Source organism: Volvox carteri, assembly GCF_000143455.1.
Source record: "Volvox carteri f. nagariensis unplaced genomic scaffold VOLCAscaffold_20, whole genome shotgun sequence".
Taxonomy (NCBI): domain Eukaryota; kingdom Viridiplantae; phylum Chlorophyta; class Chlorophyceae; order Chlamydomonadales; family Volvocaceae; genus Volvox; species Volvox carteri.
Window position 1 is genome coordinate 513804 of NW_003307563.1, and position 23095 is coordinate 536898.

At 55.2% G+C, this 23095-nt stretch overlaps 4 protein-coding genes across 4 annotated transcripts in view; 1 reads left to right on the forward strand and 3 right to left on the reverse strand.

Annotated features, from left to right (window-relative positions):
- VOLCADRAFT_91205 (uncharacterized protein) overlaps window positions 1–3354 on the reverse strand; it is a gene marked incomplete at both ends in the record, with an annotated part of 9940 nt that extends 6586 nt beyond the window's left edge. The window contains 6 exons of the mRNA XM_002950787.1: window positions 125–392; window positions 887–979; window positions 1308–1382; window positions 2148–2270; window positions 2657–2815; window positions 3265–3354. Of these exons, the coding sequence (XP_002950833.1) occupies window positions 125–392; window positions 887–979; window positions 1308–1382; window positions 2148–2270; window positions 2657–2815; window positions 3265–3354 (808 nt within the window). The remainder of the gene's footprint in view (window positions 1–124; window positions 393–886; window positions 980–1307; window positions 1383–2147; window positions 2271–2656; window positions 2816–3264) is intronic.
- A 2215-nt stretch (window positions 3355–5569) lies between these two features.
- On the reverse strand, window positions 5570–12133 carry VOLCADRAFT_81219 (uncharacterized protein; the record flags this gene model as incomplete). The annotated part of the gene is made up of 13 exons (XM_002950788.1): window positions 5570–6403; window positions 6775–6902; window positions 7149–7299; window positions 7852–7952; window positions 8300–8608; window positions 8837–8843; window positions 9011–9146; window positions 9490–9594; window positions 10084–10376; window positions 11140–11442; window positions 11522–11679; window positions 11745–11915; window positions 11987–12133. The coding sequence occupies 13 exons, from the start codon at window positions 12131–12133 to the stop codon at window positions 6256–6258; spliced, it is 2157 nt and encodes a 718-aa protein (XP_002950834.1). The 3' UTR covers window positions 5570–6255.
- An 858-nt stretch (window positions 12134–12991) lies between these two features.
- On the forward strand, window positions 12992–16781 carry VOLCADRAFT_91207 (uncharacterized protein; the record flags this gene model as incomplete). The annotated part of the gene is made up of 6 exons (XM_002950682.1): window positions 12992–13014; window positions 14917–14958; window positions 15401–15545; window positions 15655–15686; window positions 16208–16388; window positions 16650–16781. 6 exons carry the CDS (start codon window positions 12992–12994, stop codon window positions 16779–16781), a joined length of 555 nt encoding a protein of 184 aa, XP_002950728.1.
- Window positions 16782–21203: 4422 nt separating this feature from the next.
- The window catches only part of vhlA (uncharacterized protein), a gene marked incomplete at both ends in the record, with an annotated part of 4633 nt that continues 2741 nt past the window's right edge, over window positions 21204–23095 (reverse strand). The window contains 4 exons of the mRNA XM_002950789.1: window positions 21204–21215; window positions 21759–21828; window positions 22316–22353; window positions 22663–22704. Of these exons, the coding sequence (XP_002950835.1) occupies window positions 21204–21215; window positions 21759–21828; window positions 22316–22353; window positions 22663–22704 (162 nt within the window). The remainder of the gene's footprint in view (window positions 21216–21758; window positions 21829–22315; window positions 22354–22662; window positions 22705–23095) is intronic.

The following is a 23095-nucleotide window of genomic DNA, read 5'->3' on the forward strand; positions in this document are numbered from 1 at the left end:
CCGCCATGCACCCACGTACATACATGCATACATACATCCCTGTGGTACACGTGTTATAAGTAGTAGTACTAGTAGTATCAGTAGTACAAGTAGTACGACTAGTAGTATCAGTAGTTTTCTCTACCTGCCGCTCGTTGAGCCTCCAAAGCCGCCTTAGTCCCGGGGGGAGCGAAGCGGCTGTACACACCGCCCACATTGCCTCCGCTGCTGTTGGGGTGGTGGTGGTGGTGATGGCTGTCGTTGGTGCCGTAGTGGTGTTGGTGCTCGTGCTGCTGCTGCTGCGGATGAGGTTGTACGGCATGACGACCGGCGCTGCCGCCACCGCTGCTACCGCCGGAAGCAGGAGGGCCGTGGTGGCTGTGGAGGTGTGTTGTTCCCCCGTTGACAGCACGCTGGTGATGATGATGATGATGTGGGGGGGGGTTGGGGGATAGAGTGGGTTATGAAGCGCGGCCAAGGAGCATTACATGATGTTGCAACGAACAGTCATAAGATACAACAGCCGACGTCGACGTTGAGGTGGAGTTGGAGGTGCGGGAGAAAATAGGTATTTGTTGAAGTGTATGTTAATATAGGCGGGGCCCTACAACTCCACAAAACACATACATACATACATACATACATACATATATACATACATACATATATATACATACATACACATATATACATACATACATATATACATATATACATATATATACATACATACATACATACATACATACATACATATATACATACATATATGTTTGTATCCTGGCCGTATCACGGGATTCCGCCGACATCTGCCGATCGGTGCATTTTCTGTAGCCGTGGCACACCATATACATACATATATACATACACACATATATACGAACATATAACTCCCATTCTCCCTTACCTCGAATGCTGCCCGCGGATCGGCGGTGTCCGTTAACGGGGTGCCGTACGTCAGTTGGTCGTGTAAACCACTTCCCCCGGCGCCACCGGCTCCCTACACAGAGCCCGCATGTGACGTGACGCCGAGTGTGTGGTAGAATTCAAGAGGTTCGTACGTCCTAACTTCCGTACAGAAGAGCGTTCGTACAACAGCAAATAAAATTCTAAAAAAGTACGGTTGGCCCGTCCGTTACGTTCGTACGGTCGCATACGGCGGTCCCCATGTTCATGGACAACGTTCCTCAACCAGCCGCTCCGGTCCACATGCTAGGACTGCTACTGCTACCACAACACTACTGCTACTGCCACTGCTACTACTACTGCTACTACTACTGCTACTACTGCTATTGCCACTATCGCCATCCTCATGCACTGTACGGTACCTGTTCCTCCCTGCGGGCGTTTCGGCGGCCGCAGAGGATGCGCTTGTAATGATTATGGGTCGCGACCGCCAGCACCTGTATGCCGTACCACCGTACGGAAAGAATGGGACGAGCACACATGCCGAGGTTTGGATAGTGGGTTTGGCTTTCGGGGGGAAGCCCCTCTCTCCGACGAGAGCGGACTTGATTGGCAAGACGAATGTATGTTGGCTTGGCAAGTCGTTGGGTTTGATGGATCGGAGGCTGATGACTGCCTGCTGGCTGGCGGCCTTCCCTAGTCATCCCGCTCCCTCCATTACCGCATCAACACCGGTGCGCCGGCACATCAACACCGGCAATGTACAGCGGTCGCAAGGACGTTTTTAGACGTCACCTGCCGTACCCACCCCCACCCGGACACCACCGGCACGAGAACGCCACCAGCTCGGCCTGTACAGCCGCTACTCCGCCATCCCCCCTCTGCCATCTGCTTCAATCGTCAGGGGTTCATCTTAACCCCCCCTCCCTCCCTCCCCTGCCTCCTCCATCCCTGGTCAGTAACTAAAATATATTCCTGAAATGCAGCATTCGCCCTTCTCCTGGACTATTGAAATGCAGCATTCGCCCTTCTCCTGGACTATATCCGCCAATTTCTGTTATCTGCTTCACACTCGCCAGTGGTTCGTCCTATACCCCTCCCCCCTTGCTCCCGCATGTATATCATTAGTTTCCCGCAACCTACCGCATTCGTGATTGCTCACTCTAATAATAAACTCCCTCATGGGGATATCTCTCTCTCCGATACACCCGTCCAGCCGTCCTCCCCCTTCCCCTCGCTCCCCCCCTCTCCCCCCGTCCCACCTTCTTGGCATGTTCCTGACCTATGACGTGCTGGTCCAGGGCCCGCACCAGCTCCCGCGGGGAGGGCACCCGCGAGATGCCCCACTGCTGCGCCGAGGTGGTGCTCGTGGTCTGACCGCCGAACTGCCCGGGGGGGGGGGGATGTGGGTTGGATGTGGGTTGGATGTGGGTTGGATGGGGGAGAAGGGGGGGGAAAGGGGGGGAAAGACGAACCGCGAACGAGTGAAGGTGCTGCAAGGGCAAGAGTGTACCAGACGTAGAACTGACCGGGACAGGGGGGAGGGGGATGTTGGTTCGCGGTCATGTTTTGCGGGGCTGCCGACACAGTTTGCGATGCGGTGGTGTCAGAAAGGAGGTATGGAATGGGGGCCTGCGTGCCTGTGTGTATATTATACGGCTGATTGCCACTGACTGGAACATCGCAGGTTGGGATCTGGAAGGCTGTTAAACACCGACATCCAAAAAGCATAGCAAAGAGGTAGATTGGAATTCTTCTTTTCGGCTGCTACCTGCGGAACAGCTGGTGCAGCCTCCATGGTGGAGGACTGGTAGCCGCTGACGTAGCCATGTCGGTAGTCCTGCGTTGCCGGTGTCACCGACGCCGTCTCCGGCCTGCAGGCCGCGGCCCGGTTGCTGCCAGAGGAGTCCGCAGGCACCGTGAGCAAGCGCTGCGGATGTGCGCGAAACCATGTTCCGTTAAAATCTAGAGCTCCAGTCACAACCAGATGGAGGTTTCGTAAGTTGTAGATAGCCAGCAGCTCTTGGCGGCGCCTAGGAGCCTGTACGCGGCTTCCTCTGCCGAATGGGCGCCTCGAGCGTCAACCAAAAGTAAAAGTATTCAAACTGCCGACAGCCAAGAATTCGGTGGGCACCTACGGTATCTATTTCAGCATGACGGAATGAAATGTATCTACTTTGCCGCGCATAGCCGATTCATGGCTGGGTCGGTAGACTGAGTAACGAAACAGTAACCCTCCGGTTCACCGGCCCACCCAATGAAAGATACGCTAAAAAATATATAACAGTTGCGTGCGATAGCAAATATTAGCGTCACATGCTGGAGGTGGCACAGCTCGGAAAGGGCGCAGAGCCGACAGGCAAAAAGCTAGTAGCTTACCTGGCAGCTCAGCAACACGCCGTAAGCAGTAAAGCCTGACCTCGTGGATGACAAGGCTTTGATCACTGCTTTACCAGCTTGCTTTGCCATGTTTACGGAACAAGGGCTTTTCCCGACTGCCTAGCGGCAAAGGCTTAGGGTTATTGACAGAAAGCGTTATTGTAAGAGGCTTTACTAAGAAGACAAAGATTATGCGCAGCCTGTCAACGAATCGCTGGAAAGGTGAACTTCAGCAGGTACAAAATGTGGCGTTACGACAACGAACCCAACAATGTCATTAAATGCAGCGTTTCTCCACTGCACCAATATTTACTATGAGATTGTAAGTAAAATTTCTGCCATGCAACGTTGTGCCGGTCTCGGAGCTGCCGTATGGCGGAGAATATGGGAATAACCATCTCCCTCATCTGTGTTTCTCCGTGTCCTTGTATAACCCAAAAACAAAACACATATGAACAATACCTTCACATGTATTTGCCATCTTTGTAATCGCGCATCCCTGGATGTGCTGTGCTTCCACGGCACCAAGGTTACACATGGGCCAGTAAGGGCGAGCTTCTGGCAAACAAGCACTATGTTCATCTCTAGGCTGGGCTGGGGTTTAGCAGCAATGGGCAAGTAGGCGGGGCTGGCCGAGCTAGTGTGTAGCCCAGTGCCCAGGTCTTTGTCTGCTGCTGGCCGATGTGCTGCACGAGACGAAGTTGGCGGCGAGGCAAAGGGCCGAGAGGGGTCACAATGATCGGATTGGGTTGGGGTCCGTGGCGCGAGGTGCCCGAGGGTCGTTAATGGAGAGGGAAAGTACTCGACCTCTGTCAACCCCCTCCCCCCTCTCCGTGCACACACAAACACACACACGAACACGCACATAGGCACATAGTTCTGCCCTTCTGCTGAACCACATCCCACAGCATTGCATCACGATCACATCGCACAATTAACATGTCAACCCTGCACCTCCTTGTTTGCCTTCTCCCCCCCCCCCTTTCCACGTTGCTGGCTGCTGTGTGGCCGCCAGCCACATGCACGTTCCGTTCATGTACAGAGGATTCGTTCAGACCGCTGTAACCGCCGGATTCGTTCAGAGACCCTGAACTCCTTACAAGTGTGCCATGCTTTGCCCTCCCGGCCCCTTCGGCCGTCCGTCGGACATATGTATTCGGCATAGATGGGGCTCATTAATACATCACCGAGTTATGCTCTCGAATTGTCAGGAGGGCGCCCGAATCAAGCTAATACACCATACACCACGGCCCACACTTCAGGGACTATATATATGTCCTGAGCGTGTGGCCACCAGGGTGGGATCGTTTCGTCGTTTTCAGTAAAGCAAACACCTCTATAATATCAACGCCAGAACCGGGCAGCCCAGCCCACAATCGACTCCAATGAAGGTCCCCACATAAAGCGTGCCGCCCAGGAGGTTAACACACGCACCGCGAGCGCCGAGCGCCGAGTGCACGAACATAAATGTTATCGTGACACAGTATGTACTTATGCACTGCGAAAGGAGCTCGCTCCGTCGCGCCCGTCAAAAAAAGCCGGTCTCGATGTGTCTCATGCAGCGCGGCGTCGGTCAGAGTAGCAGCACCACATGTGCGCACCGACCGACCTTGCCGAGCGTCAATCCTCCATTTCTGTCCTCCCGTAACCCTTATCAGGGTTGTTAGGTCGTCGTTGTTGCTTACCGCTAAACCCACAGGAGCAGTTAAAACGGTCCGTCAAAGACTGCAGCAGCACCACCACCACCACCATGCAAACGCATCACCACCCAAAGCAAAACCATCATCGCCCGCAGCTTGCTTGCGATTCCAGCAGCAGCGGCAAGGGCATGTGCACGAAGGCCGATGAAACTCCCACAGCCAGCAATCCCACGGCACCATATGAACATGCGGACAGGACGTAAGTCTTCTAGTCAAGTCAAGTAACTACGCGCATTCTGTTCAAAAGAAGTAAAACGATCAGACTGGACTAGATGCGGCATTCGTCACTCAAAAGACGTCACGACCTCGATCGATGGAAAAGGAAAGCAACCATGCGCGGTACCGCATGTCGCTGGATACATAGCATGGCAGCATCTACACAGATTGTATTCTCCCTACATACATTACGTAGCTTGTTGGTCACCCCCAATCACACAGGCCAGCGTCAAATAAGCGACGGGAATGCAGCGCGCAGCAACACACGACCAGAGGAGCTCCTCTGCATGGAGCATAGACAGGGTAGCGCGGAGTGGCCGGGACGAGCTCAGGACAACGGAACCATCCCACAGGTTTCCCAATTTGCTGCCAGGCTTCCCTGCCCCTGGCCAGCGTAACCTGAACCGAGCTAGAGATCTCTCCCCATGAACAGCTGTACCATTTTCCGGGTTATTAATCTGTAGCCCCTACACATACCACCAGCGCTTCGACATCGCTCCAGTGTTTCCCCAGCCCACCAGAGGACCAAGCCAGCAGCCTAGATCCCAATCCACAGACCGATATGCGGCCCCAGTGCTGCGGCGTTCAAGCCGGCCATAAGAATATCACATTACCCCAGAGCGCTGAAGGGCGTGCAAGTGCATTAGTCCTACACCAAAACCAAGCAGTCCACGGGCTCCGCTCGCCTACACACGTAAAACCGCTACTGGTAACCGGTGTCTTTTCTGTAAGCCAATAATAGCAAGAAATCACAAGAGGCTAAACAGTCAATAGGCGGGTGGCGTAACCGACGTGTTGTGTTTCGTGACCAAAATCATTCACCGCAGACATACATAAGAACCCACGGCACGGCCCCCTTCAAACCAGATGCCATGGCCGTATGCAAGGTCCAGGTGCCATCGCTGCAATGCGCTAGCAATAAGCTCCAGCCAAGGAGCGCGCAGCATGCGCAGAGCACAAGCAAAATCGAGTATTCCGAGATTAGAGACCAAGCGCTCGCTGCGCTGGCCTATGCTATTAGCACCACCGCGCTGCAGCGTCGCGCACAGCCAGCTGTACAAGCTATAGCTGGCGCTCAGAAGTCCGCAAAGACCATTTCGCACTCCTGCAGCTCCTCTGGCGTCTCCTTCGGGGTCTTGCCCGCGGTCTTCTTCTCATTCTCAATCATTTCCTTGAGGCGCTTACTGCTGTCGGCCTCCTTAGGCTTGCGTGGCGCACCCATCCTGCAATCGTGTAAAGTTGGTGAACGCGTGGTGCTTACATTTGTCACACACCGAGAGGGGACGGGGGAGCGCACCAGAAAGCACTGCCCTTGCGGATCGGTTACCTGACGGACTCTCGTGACGAGAGGCACTGACACCTTATACCTGACATCGCATTGTCAATGTCCACGTGTGGCCACACGCACTCAGACAGTGCAGCCGTTGTTGAAGTGGGGAACGGGTTCAATACGGACGTAATGGCTTTGAGGCGCACTGTGGTACGCGCCACATAGTTATGGTGAACCACCCAACGGCTCAAAACCCCTACAGCGAACACGCGGCCAGGTTCCACTCCCCAAGAAACCGAGCGGGCCGCGTGCTCCATCCCGCACCTGCGCGCTTCCAGTTCCTCCCAAGGCAGGTTCTCAAACCACTTGTGGTTCTTAATATCCAGCGCCCGCGCGTTAAGCATGCCCAGGCGTTTCGCCGGCTTGCGTTCCAATAGTCTTGCAATCAGGTCCTATCGGACACGCGGCAGTGTACGAGCAGCAGGACGGTTCAGACGATGCACAGCAGCATGGCAAGCAACACGCAGCATGTATGGCTAGGGCATTACACAAAAAGTTTCAATCCTTGCTGCTTGAGATAGCATGCATGCGGCCAAAGCACCCAAATAAAATGGCGGTATAATTCATTAAAATACCACCGAGCGCTGAAAATTAAGGTAGACACAAAAGTCGTCCACGGAACAGTTCGTTGAGTTTACCTTGGCCGCCTGCGAAAGGTACGGCGGGTACTTGATCTGGTAGTTCTCGTCCACAATGCGGCGCATGACCACCATGGGATCGTCCGTCTTTGGGGTGCTGAAAGGCTGGCGACCCGTCAGAAGCACGTACATCAGCACGCCCAGGCCCCACCTGCGAGACACGACGCAGGAGCGGGGGCCCCCACCATAACTGGGAATGCGTGCACACTACTGCCCTTGTGCCTTCCGCACAAGCGAAACCAGAACGACAAACTGCAACATGCAACCACATTGCGAGGTCTTATCGCTACAGACTGCCCGGGGCTTTGACCGCGCAAATTCAGCTGCAGATTCGCAAAGCCAATGCGGGCTATGATGGCGGACATGGACGAGCCGACATGGCGCACACCATCGTGCGTCGTTCTCCAGTGGTATTACCATCAATCCACTCTAGGACCCTAAAAGCCCACTGCTAGATCTCATCACCTTCCATCATGCTACTGCTGCATGCGTAGTCGTGCCAGCTAACGGTTACCCGCTGCTTGCATGAAACTCGGAAATGGTGTATCGTCAAGGACACATGCAGCACACAGGCCCAGGGGTGATGATGTACTATGGGCACCGCCACCAAAAGGGAACATACAGGACAGCAGGCTTCCAGGACAAGGCGCGGAGACGCCGACGAAAAGGTACGCTTGCTGGACGAGAACGTCGCGTGCCTCACCAGTCAACGCTGTAGTTGTAGCCGTGCGCCAGCACATTCTCCGGCGCCACGTAGCCGGGCGTGCCGCAGAAGGTGTAAGTCCTGTTGCCGTTCTCAAGCACCTGCGGCCACGGGAGGAAAAAGGGGGGTAAGACTACTACCCACTGGCGAATGAAGCAGATACCAGATGTACAAGGGCCGCCGAAAGGTTTGGTGCATGGCCGGCCGCACATGGTCTCCTTGCGCTGATGGGCGCAGACGCTCCGAAACCCAGATCCGCGGCCCGGAGCACACCCATGAATGTGCTTTTAATGCAAAACACCGATACATATCCCGTTATATTACATCCTGTTGTCCCCACCATTGCTGTCCCCACCCATCCCATCAGCAAGCTAGCTATAACTAGCTATAACAAGCAAAGACCGCATCATGAGTGTGGACCCCACAGCACAGAACAGCCGCAGATCACCTTGGCGAAACCAAAGTCGCCCAGCTTCACGTAGCCGCTGCCATCAATGAAGACGTTCTCGGGCTTCAGGTCGCGGTACACTATGTTGTTGTTGTGCAGGTATTCGAGCGCCAGGACGATGGAACCGATGTAAAACTTGGCCAGGTCCTCGCTCATCCCCTGCAGCATCTTCACCTTGGGAGCTAGGCAGCCTATCCGCCAGTTGCCCTGCGGCACGCGGCGCCTGATGACCTTGGCCTCCGCCACCAGCACATCCATCAGATCGCCGCCGGGCATCAGGTCAAACAGGAAGTACAGGTGGTACTTGTCCTGCAACAACGGACATACATACAGAAAACGGATCAGAGAGGGCGGTGTTAACGGTGACCTGCAATGCGTTTTCAACTGGTGCGTGCGCGGGTGGACACTACCGTAGGGGGACCATATGTATAGATGGAGATTTCGATGAATATTTAGATGGAGATATCGGCATTGTCCATAACCCTGTAACAGGTCGCAACAGCGTAACGTTATGTGCCTCACGCGCAGACGGCGTACGGAACCACTGCCAAGGCAGCTTTGCTTGGAACGTGTAAAGCATTTGTCCGGCTTTGGTTTACAACATGGCAAACATTGCCCCGCCATTTCTCGAGTTAAGGGAATTGAGCAGGTCCAGGACCGTAAATAATGCCATACCACCCCATTTGGAGGGTCGCTAGGCTTGCCTGGAACGATGCGTATTGGCGGATGCAGAACGGATGTGCCACATTCTTCGTGATCGCCTGCTCGCAAAAGACGTGCTCCGGACACTGCACCACGGCCGACTTGCGCATGCGCTTCAGCGCGTACTGCCGACCGGTTGACTCCTCTGCAAGGTGAGGCGGCAAGGAAAAGTATGTGGGTGTGTGCAGGCTGTGCGGCGGCACGGCGGGAAGTCCGGCCCCGCGCTTCATAAAAACAAATGCGCCTGAGCTTCAAGCAACGTTTCGGTCTACAAGCAAGGAGGCTTAAGAAACGTCACATTCCGCATACAGCCCTCATGTGGAACATGAACGCCAAGTTCTTGCGTTCCTGAAGCTTTCCAAGCAATGTGCGAGAGGAACCGGTGGAAGGCCAACCGTCGGTACCGGTATCGGTAGGATTGGCCAAGTAGGCTACCCAAGCCACAGCAGTGTGCGCCGCCTGCCCGCCTTCCGGCAAAGGTTGCTTACCCATGACAATCGATACTCGGCTGAAAGCACCACCGCCAAGCACCGTCCCTTCTGTAAGGACCAGCGCGATGCTCTCCTTACCCGACGTCCCGGACTCCAAGCCGTCTGCAAGCACGAAGGAGAAGGAGAAGGAGAAGCAGTGGGGGTAAGGAGGTGGTCAGGACGACAGGGATGTGCGTCGCAGAGGGAAGGTCCCGATGGCAGGAGGGCTAGGTGCAAGCAGACGCCGAGTAGGTTATAAACCTACCTGGAGCCGACAACACGCCTACATGGCCGCCTCAGCACTACGCTTTGTAGACCGTATATCTTCACATCCTTAGACGTGTCCGCGTTCGCGCACATTTGCACTGATGCTAGTGCATCAAACAGCAGAAATAGCACTATAGTAACAGGTAAAGTGAACTCTACTCGATATACTGCTACTGGCCCATCTGGGTTTAAACTCACCATTTCAAAATACAAAATTGGCAAAGTTCAAGTCGAAAATCCATCAAGTCAAACCCCAGGCATATGCCCTGGTCATCCGGCCCCCTTCCCACGTTCCTCATGGGCCCCCCACACCTCCCACCCATGCGCAAGAACATCCCCACCCACCCAGCTTGGTGCCGCCTTTACGGAGCTCCGACACCTCATCCAAGTGCCCGCGCGCACGCACCACCTCCCAGGTGTCCCCGTTGCGTCCCTTCTTTTTCCGCTTGATCAGCACGTCCGCCAACGGCCGATGTACGTTGGAGCCACGGGGTTGCAGCTTGGCCATCTTCTGCGCCACCACCTGGTTCGATTTCTCGCGCGCCATAAGTTGTTCCAGCGGACCTAAGATCTCCTGGAATGTTTCACGCTTTAGTGTGAGGCAAATGAGCTTCGTGTAAGCCTCCACGGTTGCCATTCTGCACGGGAATGCGGTGTGCGGAGAGGGGAGAGGCGGACAGGTCCGGGTTTCTGTGTCCAAACTTTTGCGCATCTGCAAGACACGAAAGAGAAGCGCGTGTGGCCAATCACCCGACCCGATGTGTGTGGCGGAGAGCGTCCTTCCCATGAACTGTGGTATAAGTTGTAATAAGCTTTCGCATTGCAGCGATGCAGCATGTGATAACCAGGATAACCCAAAAGCGCTATCAACGCGCAGCGAAATCCGGTGCATACGCGCAGACGCCGTTGGAGGTATTGCGCTGAAGAGGGCTAAGCCAGGTCACTGAAATAACAGTAGGCATCCTAGGTCGTCAGGTCAACGAAGATGCCACAACACAAGCCCAACAAGTGGTGCAAGAGGCCATGGCCGCAAGGCGACATCGTTTATGGCCAGCGATGCTCACTCGCACATTGTGGTCTCGGAACCCACCACGCCACCAAGTATCTAAGAACAGGTCCCCCAGCTGCCGCCTCGCTGCTTTGTAAATTGGACGTTTAGCTGCGCGTACTGATGCTCTCAGCCGGCCCTGTACAGCTAGCAAGCTGCCGGCTAGCAGCAAGACCTGTCTCATGCTGCTAAAACATTACGTACTATCCGTCGCATCGGGGGATCCAGAAGAGAGTCCATGCCCTGTCAAGGCAAGGCATGGACGGGTACCCCACCCCACCCCATGCACATAATCCCCCAACCCCAGGTACAGGCCCCGTCTCTGGCCCTGCACAGACTGCGGAACCTCTCACCTGGGTTCATCTTTTAGCAGAGCGCGCTCGCCGAAGAAGTCCGCCTTGAAAAGGTGGTTCACTTTGCGCTGGCCCTGGGGTGTGTTTTGGTACACGATGGCCTCCCCATCTTTGACGATGTAAAATAGGTCACCCTTATCACCCTCCACGATAACCTTTTGCCCGGCCTGGTACGTAACTTCCTCGAACGCGTCCACAAGGCGGATGCGCTCCTCGCGCGACAGGTTGGCCAGGATAGGCACGCTGTTCAAGAACAGCTCAACCTGTGATACCTGGGTTTCCTGGAGCTCTCTCACAAAAAACCTGTTTAAAAAGAATCAGTGGTATGAGCAGGCCAAATGGCAAGCAGCAAGACCTCACATGTCTGCCATAAGCAGCATACCTGAACACTTGGCGGTCAAGCGCCCATACAACTGCGTCCATAGTGGCCGCTACGGTGGCTGTTCGAGGGCTGTCATACATCAGAGAGATTTCGCCGAAGCAGTCGCCGCGCTCCTTAATGTTGACGCGGACATTTTGCCCCTGTCGCTTTTGAAGCACCTGAGGTGTGGCAAACATCTACCTAAGTAACCCATCGATGCCATTTGAATCTGATGCTATCGCACCTCAAATTTGCCGCTCTTAACGACGTATAGCTCGGAAGCAGCAAGACCGGTATCGCCCTCTTTGATTAGAATGTCTCCCGCCGGCACAGTCCGTTCATACATTTCGGACACAATCTTCCGTTGAAGTTGTGGGTCTAACCTTGTGAACAATAGTAGCCGTCCCAGAGCATTCTGCACAGACAGTCAAGACAAAGCTGTTCTGGGCCCGTCCAGACGGGAAGAAGCTGGTCGCTCCAGCGCACCTCGATGAACGAGTAGTCCTCCGGCTGAGCCTTAACAGCATTTGCCGGCAGCTTGGGCAGCGTGGCCTTTCCCTTCACGGCTCCGCCGGTAATGGCAATGGCACGGCCGGTGGTCGCCACATCACCCTTGCCCTGCGAGTTCCCCATGGCCGCTGATCGCTGTTTTTCCTAGATGCCCCTTAACTATTTTGCTGGGCGCAGGGCAGCGCCCGCCGTTCTCGCAGGAGCTTGAGGAGCGCCAACGGCGCGACGGCCGGGCTAGGCCCTGTACTAGCGAATTATTACACAAGGAGGTGTTCCAAAGGCTCAAATCAATTACGTTAGCGACTGGATGGCTCCACTCTAAGCACCGTTTCAAGAAGGAACTTAAGTGCCCTTAAGTCGCGTCGACCGTTTCCTATTATATTGGTAATCTAGGGCATAGTGCATAAATACGTAAGTATTTCAGGAAATGTGTTCCAACCTTGAACAAGGAGGCCTTTCGTTCCGGCTGCACGTCATGCCTAGTTGCAGCTTTGCCGGACGACATGAACAGCGCGGCCGAGAAACCATGTAACCGTATGACGGCGATCTGATTACACGAAAGAACTACCCAGTATTGTATCAGCTTTGGGTCCCGAGGCGCGATGGAACCATGTGCAACCACCAAAGGTATAAGTGTTATGGGCCCGACGCTGACAAGGGATTTGACATAAATATCTGGTTGGCCTCTTTTCTTTCTATATGGCGATCGGTGCTTCAAAGTTAAAAGTGGCGACACAGTATGTCCTATCGTAAAGAATTCCTAGCCAAGGTTTCCTTAACCTTCACATTCGCTGCAAAAATCCGTCATATATTGTATCACTCTTACAAACAAACATTTACACGAAGGCAGCCTTTTGATGCTGTGGGCTCGTGACAGGCAATGGATCTTACAGCCGACCTCCCATGACGACCTCCCGCTCATGTAGACAAGCTCATGTAATCTGAAATAGCACCCTGAACCTGTAACTAGCCCCTCGCACCATGTACCAATGGTGCTTTGTACGGTGAGCCGTATTTTCTCTGCATGAAATTGCGGTACAGATAGGCCACAACAACCCTCTTATAAGGAATTAATCGCCACTCTCCATAATTTCAGCAATTTCGCATAAACCACGTATTTAATCATTACTGGGTACGAACTGGGTTCGGAGATCTTCAGTGTTTGGGCTTCCAGGTAACACCCTTGACTAAAGGAGTGGTTGGTGACCCGCGAACGTTCCTTTGAGTATACAGATTTGATGAGTGTGATTATATGTGTAAACATGTGTATACAGATTTGGTGAGTGTCGTTATATGTGTATACATGTGTATACACATTTGGTGAGTGTAATTTGCTGCAAAGAACCTTGGGGCTGTCGAACAGGCAAACCGCCTTCGACGATCCGTGCGACCGTACGATGAATGCACAACAATCGATGTACAGCATCACGGCGCAGCCCCTGGGCCATCCGGCCTAATAGGAGCCTTTGCGGTCATTCCCCACGCTGTCCATTGCCTCCTGCGCTCCAGCTGCTGCCGCCGCCGCCGCTCCTCCGAGCGCATGGCCCGCGTCCCCGCCGCCACCCGACCCAATCTGTAGCGTGACCAATCAGCACTTTCACGAATCGACACATCATGTAATGTCGCTACAGCTGCCGTCTCCATCACCACACTGTAACCCAGCCCCAGACTCACTGTAGACTGTGTCCACTACAGCTAGGCCCTGTGTTTCGCAAGCCCCTGTCCCCCATGTATAGTAGCCACCTTTCCCGGCGGCAAGGTTGAATCCGCTTCTTCATCACCCTGGCTTTGTTTGCTGCGGCGCGGTGACCTGCTGTTCGTCGGTCCACCAGGCCCCGACACAATGCCACTACCGGTTTCGCCCCTGCTACTGCTACTGCTACTCCTGCTAGCGCCGCCGCGTTCTCTGCCTCTCTCCGCCTCTGCTACAGCTGCTTCTACTTGCTCCTTCTGCTCAGGTTCCCCCTCTCGTTCGCGCTGTAGCTGTTCGATTACGGTCAAAGTCTGATGGTCGCGCGCGTCCAATGCAGCATGGCGCCATTTCAGCTTAGGGACATCAGCTACGCGTAGGACGCGAGCCAGCCGTGCGCGAATGAGGTGCTCGTGGCGCCTGAGAGCTAATGAAGCTCCATGCGACATATTTAGAGGGTATCGGTGGCAATCCCATAGCACGGTCGCGTGAAGGCGGTCCTCGGTAATACGTACGGCGTGTACGACAATGCCGTACGGTTCGACCAGCGCGGTGCGAAGATGGACGTCGTAGGTGATCGCCTCCACGAGGGCACGCTCCACTCTGCGAGTTTGGGTGTGCATGAGTGCGTGTGCGCGTGTGAAGATGCACACGTGTGTGTATGTACGGCACTCCCCCGAGACACGTCGGGACGCAGCGGAATGATTTTTGGGGATATGAGCCATGCAAAGAGGCACATTTGGTGATTGGTCCGCCATGGGGAGCAGAGAGACAAAGGCCTTCCAGAGGAACGGGAACGCGCGCGGAAGGGCAAATGCAAGAACGTCGAGACATCCAGGCGTCAGCAGGTGCGCAAAGCGAGAATCCAAGAGCAACAGTCAATTGACCTGGCGCGATGCGTACGTGTATTTGCTTAGGACAGCAGGAGATGCTGCAGCAGCATCAAGCTGATCATGACACGTCAGGTTACCGTAGGATGTAGGTGAAGGCATTGGAGGATCGGGGGAGGCGCGTTGGGGTGTTGAGAAGTGCTCCCATGGCATTGTGGTGCAGTGTGTTGCGCGGTGTGCTTTTTGCTCAAGCTCAAGCAGTCCGTTGTAACCCAGACCCATCACGCCTGAGAGTCGCACCTGGCTGCGAACTTTCTCTGTGCTCGACTTCGAGGATGTATGCGTTCTGACGACTCCACGTCCACGTCCCCTCGGCTGCCCTGGAGGTCGGCGTCAAAGGCCGTGCGGGAAGCGAAATCCCGAGAAGTGTGCGTGTTCAAGGCAAGCAATAGAAGATCTCCCTTTGATGCATGTAGAACCGCTACAGGCATTTGAGATGCTGCAAGTCCAACAAATGAAGAGATTACCCTACGGAATAACTGAGGGCGGGCCATGGACGCCGGTAAATCTATTGACACCTGTATGCCCTATCGCTTGGGTAATGAAATCACAAGATTTTCACCATGCGATAACATGCGGATTAAAGGAGCAAAGAACCTGTGATGCTGGCATCAGTTTTAAATGTACGGGATAACTAGTAGGCCTGTCGGCATGCTGCAATGGAACAGAATCAAAAACAATTCTATTATAATTGAAGGTTTTCCACAGTGACTGTTTAGGTTTTACTACGGCTTGCAGAAATCAATTGCAGGATTTCAGCTTATTCAGACGGACACGGCCTCCCGCATCACTCCTTACTCCAGACTTCAGGCACAGGCTGAACATGGATCTTCAGAATCCCTTTCTCAGGGCCGAAGACCCTGGCGTAGGTCACGAAGACTCCCAGGAAGTCCTTGCAGAGCAAGCAATTGCGAATGCCGGACAATCACAGGCAATGTACAATTACAACCAAAAGGTGAGAAAGTAACGTTCCTACAATGTACTGCCAACTTACATGGCAATAATAACCTGACGGTGCTTAACCCACGTTCCAAACCATGCCCATCCCATCGCCCGCTGCGCAGCTCCTTGAGCAGAAAGAGCGGGAGCTTATGGAGTGAGTTATCGCACGCTTGCAATCATTTGTACAATATCGTCATTTCCTGTGCTGGGGTGTACAAAATGGAGCAACATCTCCGCGTAACCTAGACCCCTCCCCACTCAACCAACCTACCCGCTGCGCGCCACCTACGCTCTGGTCTCATCTTTACACGACAGCCCTTGCCGCCTTCTCCACATCCCACCCACCATTTCAATTCCTCCTCCCCCCACTCGCCGCTCTGCTGTCCACGCGCCACCGGTCGCTTTGCTGAATCCCACCCAGCATACATCCCCCCGTTCCCGTAGCACACCAGCAGCAGAGCTCTGAAGATGACCTCCCAACACCTGATGGGATCAGTCCTTGCCATCCGCCTACACGGCCCCCATCAGTCCTTGCCATCCGCCTACACGGCCCCCATCAGTCCTTGCCATCCGCCTACACGGCCCCCATCTCTTGCCCTGGCAGCAGCTTCACTCGTGTGTGGTTCGTCTTTCCCCCATCTGCCATCATCATCTCCCCTATCATCTCATCCTCAGGAGCATCGCACTGAACTACGGACGGATTCGCGAGGTAGAGCGGGAGCTAGGCAACCTGCAGCTACAGCTCAAGCTAACTTCCGGTCCAAAGAAACATGCCTTGGAGCTACTGCGCAAAAAGATCGAGACTCAGAACGAGCGAGTGGCTTACGTGCGTGCTAAGCACACGGCAGCGAAGGCGGTGGGTCGTTGAGCCGCCAGGGTTTGAGCCGCCAGGCTGGTGAAAGGGAGAAGAGGAGGTTTTTAGGGGAGAAAAAGCAGACCACCGTTGCGCGTGTGTACGGCACGGTTGGCGTTAAGTTCCATGGGTGCGAGCTAATGATGACCTTGCCAGTTCCATTCATCGTTTTTAGTATTTTTGGTATCCGCCGCTCTGTCACCTTCCTCTGTGTATTATTGTTGCATGTGCCACATACTTCCATGCGTACGTACGTACATACAGACGTTTGATCGTCTGGACGCGGAGCTGAAGCAGGAAGAGGCGGTTAAGGATCAGCTCTGTGGTGAGCTGAACACGCTGGTGCAGCAGGCAGCCAAGGCACAGCTGGATAAGCTCGAGGAGCTCAAGGTGTGATGGCGGCCCGGGGGGAGTGGAGTGATGTGGGGTGGGGTGGGGTGGGGTGATGTGGGGTGGGGTGGGGTGAGGTGGGGTGAGGTGGGGTGATGTTGGGTGGGGTGGGATGGGTACAACAAAGCACGGATGATTGACGGGAAGGAAACACCATAAAGACGGATACTCCGATATGAGAAGACCAGTATTATACTGTAGGAGAAGAAGTAAGACACTGACCCTAGTTCGTGACTTGGTTTGTAGTCATTCAGCTGCTCTCATGTCACCCGTTCCCCGTCCCCGGGGGCCTCCCCCTTCCGACTACTCACACACACACACACACACGCACACCGTAGGCCACTTTGGAGGGTCTGTACAGCGGAATCTTGCCGCAACCACGAGCAGCCGCGGCGGCGGCGGCAGCGGCTGCTCAGCAGCAGCAGCCGCAGCAGCACGCGGCGGCAGTGTCAGTGGCAGTGCCCCAGCAGGGTGATGTGGGCCCCACAGGGGCGTTACCTGCAGCAACCAGCCAAGGTGCCCCGCCGCCATCTTCCCCACCAGCCGCAACAGCGACAGAAGAGGAACAGCAGCAGCAGCAGCAGCAGCTGGTACGTCAGCGCCAGGAGCAGGAGCGGCGAGCTGCGGAGGAACGGCGGCAGCAGCGGGAGGCGGAGGCCGCAGCCGCCAGGTCGCGGCACGTATCGCTGGGAAGCGCATCAGCCTCCGCCAATGGGAATGGCAACGGCAATGGCAACGGAAGCCCCATGGCTGCTGCTGGTGGTGCCGGGGGTGTGGCAGCGGGCAGCGGGTCGAACAGCCAGCCGCAGCTGTCGGCGGCGGCGGGAGCAGGTGCTTCAGGTGCTGCTGCTGCAGGTTCTACGGCGGCTGCAGTGGCTGCAGCGGGACCCACGGGTCGATCGCGACCGAAAGCGAGTAATGGAGCGGGAGCGTCGCCGGCTATGACGGCGTCTGCGAAACAGCAGCAGCAGCAGCAACAGCAGCAACAGCGCTTTTCAGGATTTGATACGTGAGGCAATGTGTGGAAGGCTGCGCAGGGAACGTACGGAAAATGCTGTAGTGATGTACGATAAGAAACGGTACTGCATAACCAACAAACGAACGAATGAGGGTAGGGGTGCGTCTGTCGTCTGGGCGGAGGAGGGGGGTTTGGGAGACTGCTGCTTAGCCGGCCTCAAAATAGGGGGGGTGAGACAATGTGCCATCTGAAGTAGTTACGACCGTTGGGACGAGACGCCGTTCAGGGTGTGAGGCTTGATGGGGGGCACGAATGGGGGGGGAGTTAAGCGGGGACCTGGGAGACCTGGTCCATCAAGCCATCTCAACTAGATGAAATGGAGTCGTCGCTTCTTGGCGAGGCCATGATGACCGCCGTTACGGGGAGCTACTGCGGCACATGCATTCGTGTCACAGCTGTTCATGACTCGTGCCCTCCATTTTTGATTCGGAATAGGGCGGGAGATCCCTCTCTGTGTATCTGTATGTATGTACCTGCCACGTCGAAGGCACATCATAGGCAGCTTGCATACCTGCGGACAGACGGACAGACAAATTATGTGCGTGTGTGTATGGTCGTACCTGCAAACTGCCCTAATACGAGCCGAGGGCTCAAGGGCTGCCAGATCGCCTAAAAGCACCATCTTACCTCGCACTTCAAACAAAGCAAGTGATAAAGGATACTAACGACCAAAGGGAACGATAGAGTTGCGTTGGGACCATATACGTTCCAGCATCCTTGCCAGGCGTTCAGATTCCCGCTTCATAGCGTCCTTTATACGCTCGAAGCGTGGGAAATCCATATCAGATCTGATTTTGTCGTACACCGGACAGTCCAGCAAGGTGTGCTGCTCATCCTCGATATGGCTACCAGTGCCGCAGCAGGGGCATACTCGCTCCTCCCTAGGTATATGACGCCGTCCCTTACGCGCTCTGTTAGCCGCCAATGCCCAACAGCAAAGCCTAAACTGCATAAGCTTGCGATTCGCTGAACGCGGGATAAACATTGTGATATGCGGGAGCACCTCCTTCCTGCCCGCTTGTTCGGCCGCCAGACCCATCCAATGCTGATACTTCGCCATGTGAATTCCTGGTTGCTTGCCGATTGATGGGTACACGTCTGGCTGGACATCTAGACGCGTATGCTTCCAACCACTCACCAATCGGTCCTTGAACTCCAATACCACACCACCTGGCATTGGCCTGTTCATCAGCCACTCCACTCGTTCGTCTACCTCGTGTAGCCCTTGCGGGGCCTCTTTCCATACGTCGTGCCCCAGAAAACATAGGAAACGGAGGAATAGTGTCCCCCATCCGGCTCCTTCGGGGTTGGAGAGGGACTCTGCGACCTTCTGTCGCAGAACATGATGTGCCACAGACCCACGCTGTAAACGGACACGGTTCCAAAACCTCACAACCTGCTTGAAAACGTGGTAATGTAGGGGTAGCTGCGACAGCTCTGCAAACAGGAGGCGGTGTGTTGGTCTGGCAGCTCCCACAATTTGTCGCATGAAGGATATCTGAAGCTGCACCGCTCTGTCCTTTAGGCATGCCTCGAAGGGCCCCTCTGTAAGGTTATTCGCAGCACTCCGCCTCCTGAGCCTGTGCAAGACCTCAGCTAGCATATAAACGGCCCCGACGCTTGACAACCATACAACAGTATTGCTCGTACCTGCGTATCGAAACACCTCATCCTCACATCTGGGGCGAACAACTTTAGCTTATCCAATTTTGTACTCAACGCGAACATAGCTGCTCTTGCTGTGTCATACAACTGCTGACGGCAGGCTCAGAACTGCCGTTCCGGCCCATACACTAACCCCAGATAACGTGCACTATCCTTAGCCGGTATGGCCTCACCAGCCAGCCTGAGCTCATCACACGATGCTTGGACAGCGCGCCTAGTGTCGCTGTCGCTTGCAAAAACGAGGCGTTCACATTTCGACACATTTGGGCGCATCCCAAAATCATCACAGAACATGTCCACAATGTTGAGCAGCTCCCCCATGCGTCCCGGTGTTGTTGCCAGAAGACTAACGCCATCGGCATAGAGGAGGATGGACACTCGCTCATTTCCAACCTTCGGTGCATCCTCTGGCCGTGCCCCGGTGTTAACACCGTCATGCATATCGATGACGTCCCGCGAGAGTTTCAATGTAGAGTCCAAACAGCTCGGTTGATAATGGACAGCCTTGTTTCACACCCTGTTTTGACTCAATTTTACCTCCAGCCTTGCCATTCATCTTGATGACCATTGTAGCCTTGTCATCATCAGCGACCGCAACAGCGATCGCAGCATGGACCCTTCAGCCCCTCTCTCCTGCAAACGAAGCCACACACCACCTCCCGGCGGCACCTGAACCTTGTCAAACGCCTTCTCAAAGTCAATTTGAACAATGAATAGCGGCCTCTGTCCCGGTTGGCTGTGTGCCTAGCAGTAAGGTACTGCTTGGCAAAGAGATGATGTATGGTACCGAATCCTCTTCTGAAACCTCGGTGCCTAAGTGAAAGCATCTCCCCCCCTCCGTGCGAACGAGCCTGGTCCAGGGGGACCAGCGCGTCACGTTTCCACTATAGTCAGGACTTGACATGTTTGTACGGCAAGCTAGCAGCGTTTTAAGATTTCAGTTAACATGTAGCCGAAGGCAGTTGTACTGTACAGTTTCTCCCTCCTCCCTCTTCCGCCCAAACGCGTGCACAGACAGACACGTGCATTAACATTTGGCGGCTCTCCCCCTCACGGAATTTTATTAGAGGTAAGAGCTAATGCTCACTGTGCTGCAACCCCCAAACCACAAATTACAAAGCTCTGGGGTACACATAGACGGAGGAGGCGCTGCTGAGTCGGGGTTGGGAGCACAGCAGTCTAGCCACGACTTATGCCGTGTACTCCCGACCCTTGCACTGTGTTTCGGCTCCAGCCCCCACGGCTTTCACGGCCCACAGTGTAATCTAAGTCATACATAGATACATACATACATATAAATGGGAATGATACCCATGACGCAACACTAAAAAGGATTATATCAAATACGGCGAGGAAGTAGTGGAGGCCGAGTGAAAGAGAAATCCCCACCGCGCGCTGTTGTCCACCACCGCCACCGCACGACGGCTCCAACATCTTCACCCCCCGGCCCCCGTCAATGTGTAAAAGTGGATATTATTAATGGGTAAAGCATGAAACCAAAGCGAGGGACAAAGCAGGAAAGCAGGAAAAGCAACACCACCAGCAAACCAGGCTGCACGCAAAGCACTCCCACCTACTTGCATTGATTCCTAACCTCGGCTACTCACGATCGTACTCACTGGCTACTCACTGCACCCCTCGCGAGGGGGGCAGTGCGTCACCTTGTAGGCACCGCCCTCACCTCCCCAAGCCTCACGGCGACGTATGTATACATATATATATGTACGTATGTGTGTATGTTTCTTCTAGTCCACTTGCTGAAGGTGGAGAAGGCAGGGTGCATGTAGATTGTGAGGCACGTGTGGTTTATCTGGGTGGACCTGGGTGGCTGCGATATGCAATGCCACTCTCTGTGCTAAGGGGGCGGCAATAGCGTGGGAGTGTGTGGCTGCATTGGACAGTTCGGGAGCAAGAGCCTGCTTCATGCCGTACTCAACCAACATGTCCGAGCACTTATGCCCTCACTCGCCCCGTCCTGCCCTCCTAGAGAGCAACGAGCGGCGGTCCCCAAGTGGTCGTGAGAACTGGGCAACGAACCAGGACTTGCTGACCAGCAAGCCCTGGCGCCGCCCACATTGAAGGCGCGGCCCCAAGTTGCCTTTCCCCCTCTCCCCCTCCCTCCTCACCACCGCCATCACCGCTTCCCCCTCCCCTATGCCCCCTGTCCCCATCCCTGCACACACATACACACAGTCCTCCTGCTCGCCTCCTTCGTCTCCTCCTCCTCATGCGGTTCAACTGGCCCTTTTTGTCGTTCGTGGTGTCATACCGTATGTATGCATGTATGTTTATATGTTTACTTGCTCGGTCAGATCCAAGACGGCGCGGTTCCCTGATTCCGCAGCATCCCGATATTGCTGCTGAACCAGGCTGTGTGGTTGGGAAGGCGGGTCAACGGCGGGGGAGGAGGGAGGGTGTCGGGGGCCAAGTGATGGACGGAGGCCACAGCTCTGTAACACGTAGAGTGTGCGTGTCTGTCTGTCTGTGTGTCTGTGTGGAGCAGAAAGAAGTGAGTGGGAATGTGTGTGTACGGCTGTGTACGGGTGTGCGAGTTGAGCTATTTTAATCTACATCGAATGCGTGTGTGTGTGTGTGTGTGTTTTACGTCGCGTGTATTTCATGTCGTGTGCGTGTTGTGTGGGTGGGGGAAATCAGAGCTCCTCTTCACGACCAACCTCACCTCCCCCACCTTCCTCCACCTTCCGAGCAGGAGCTTCAAGCTGCCACACGCGGGACGACAAACATTCCCTCCAACCCTCTTTTTCCCCCACGCCTCAACCCTAACCCTGAACCTCCCCGCTCTCCCCAGCCAGCCAGCCAGCCAGCCACCCCCCTCCCCCAAGCTACCGATACTCACTCCGCCACGGCATGAGACACGAACACCCCCACACCAGCCTCCAGTGCGAGAGCCAACGCATCGGAGGGCCGGGCGTCCACGGAGGCCAGGAGGACTTCCCCCCCATGCCCCCCCCTCCCCTCCCCTTCCCCCGGCGGCTGCTGCTGCTCGCCAGGGTTTCCCGAGCCTTTTGCTGCTGGGGTTGCTGTTGGGGGGCCCCCGGCAGTGGTAGCGGAGGAGGAGGAAAAGGGGCGCGAGGAGGAAGGGGTGGAGGGGGAGGGGGAGTAGAGTCCCAGCTGTTCGCTCCAAGGGGGGCATGCTGTGCCGGGGCGGCTGAGTACGACACGCGCATAGAAGACGCCGGCCACCTGCCGGGTGATGACAACTCGCTCCAGGGTGCCCCCCAGGGCCTGTACGAGTATACGACAGGTACGACATACACAAGCAGCCCAGGTTCATTAAGCATGATAACATGGCGCAGGACGGGTACTGCACATTGAGTGGATGCCGCATGTACGACTGATTGTGTGTTTTCAAATGAAAGGAAAAAGAGAGAGGAAGAGGGAGAGAGTTACTGCACTTGTTTTTGGCTGCGGCGGAGTGGGGTAGATGGGAGTGGATGGGAGTGGGGCATCAAGAGAAAAACACATCGACACGGAGCAGCACGCAGGAGGTATTGCAGGGGAAGGGAGGTGCACCGCCCTCTTCCCAACCGCTGACCGCCTCCCCTTCCCCTTCCCCCCTCCCCTCTCCTTCCCCCCTCCCCTCTCCTTCCCCCTCCCCTCTCCTTCCCCCCTCCCC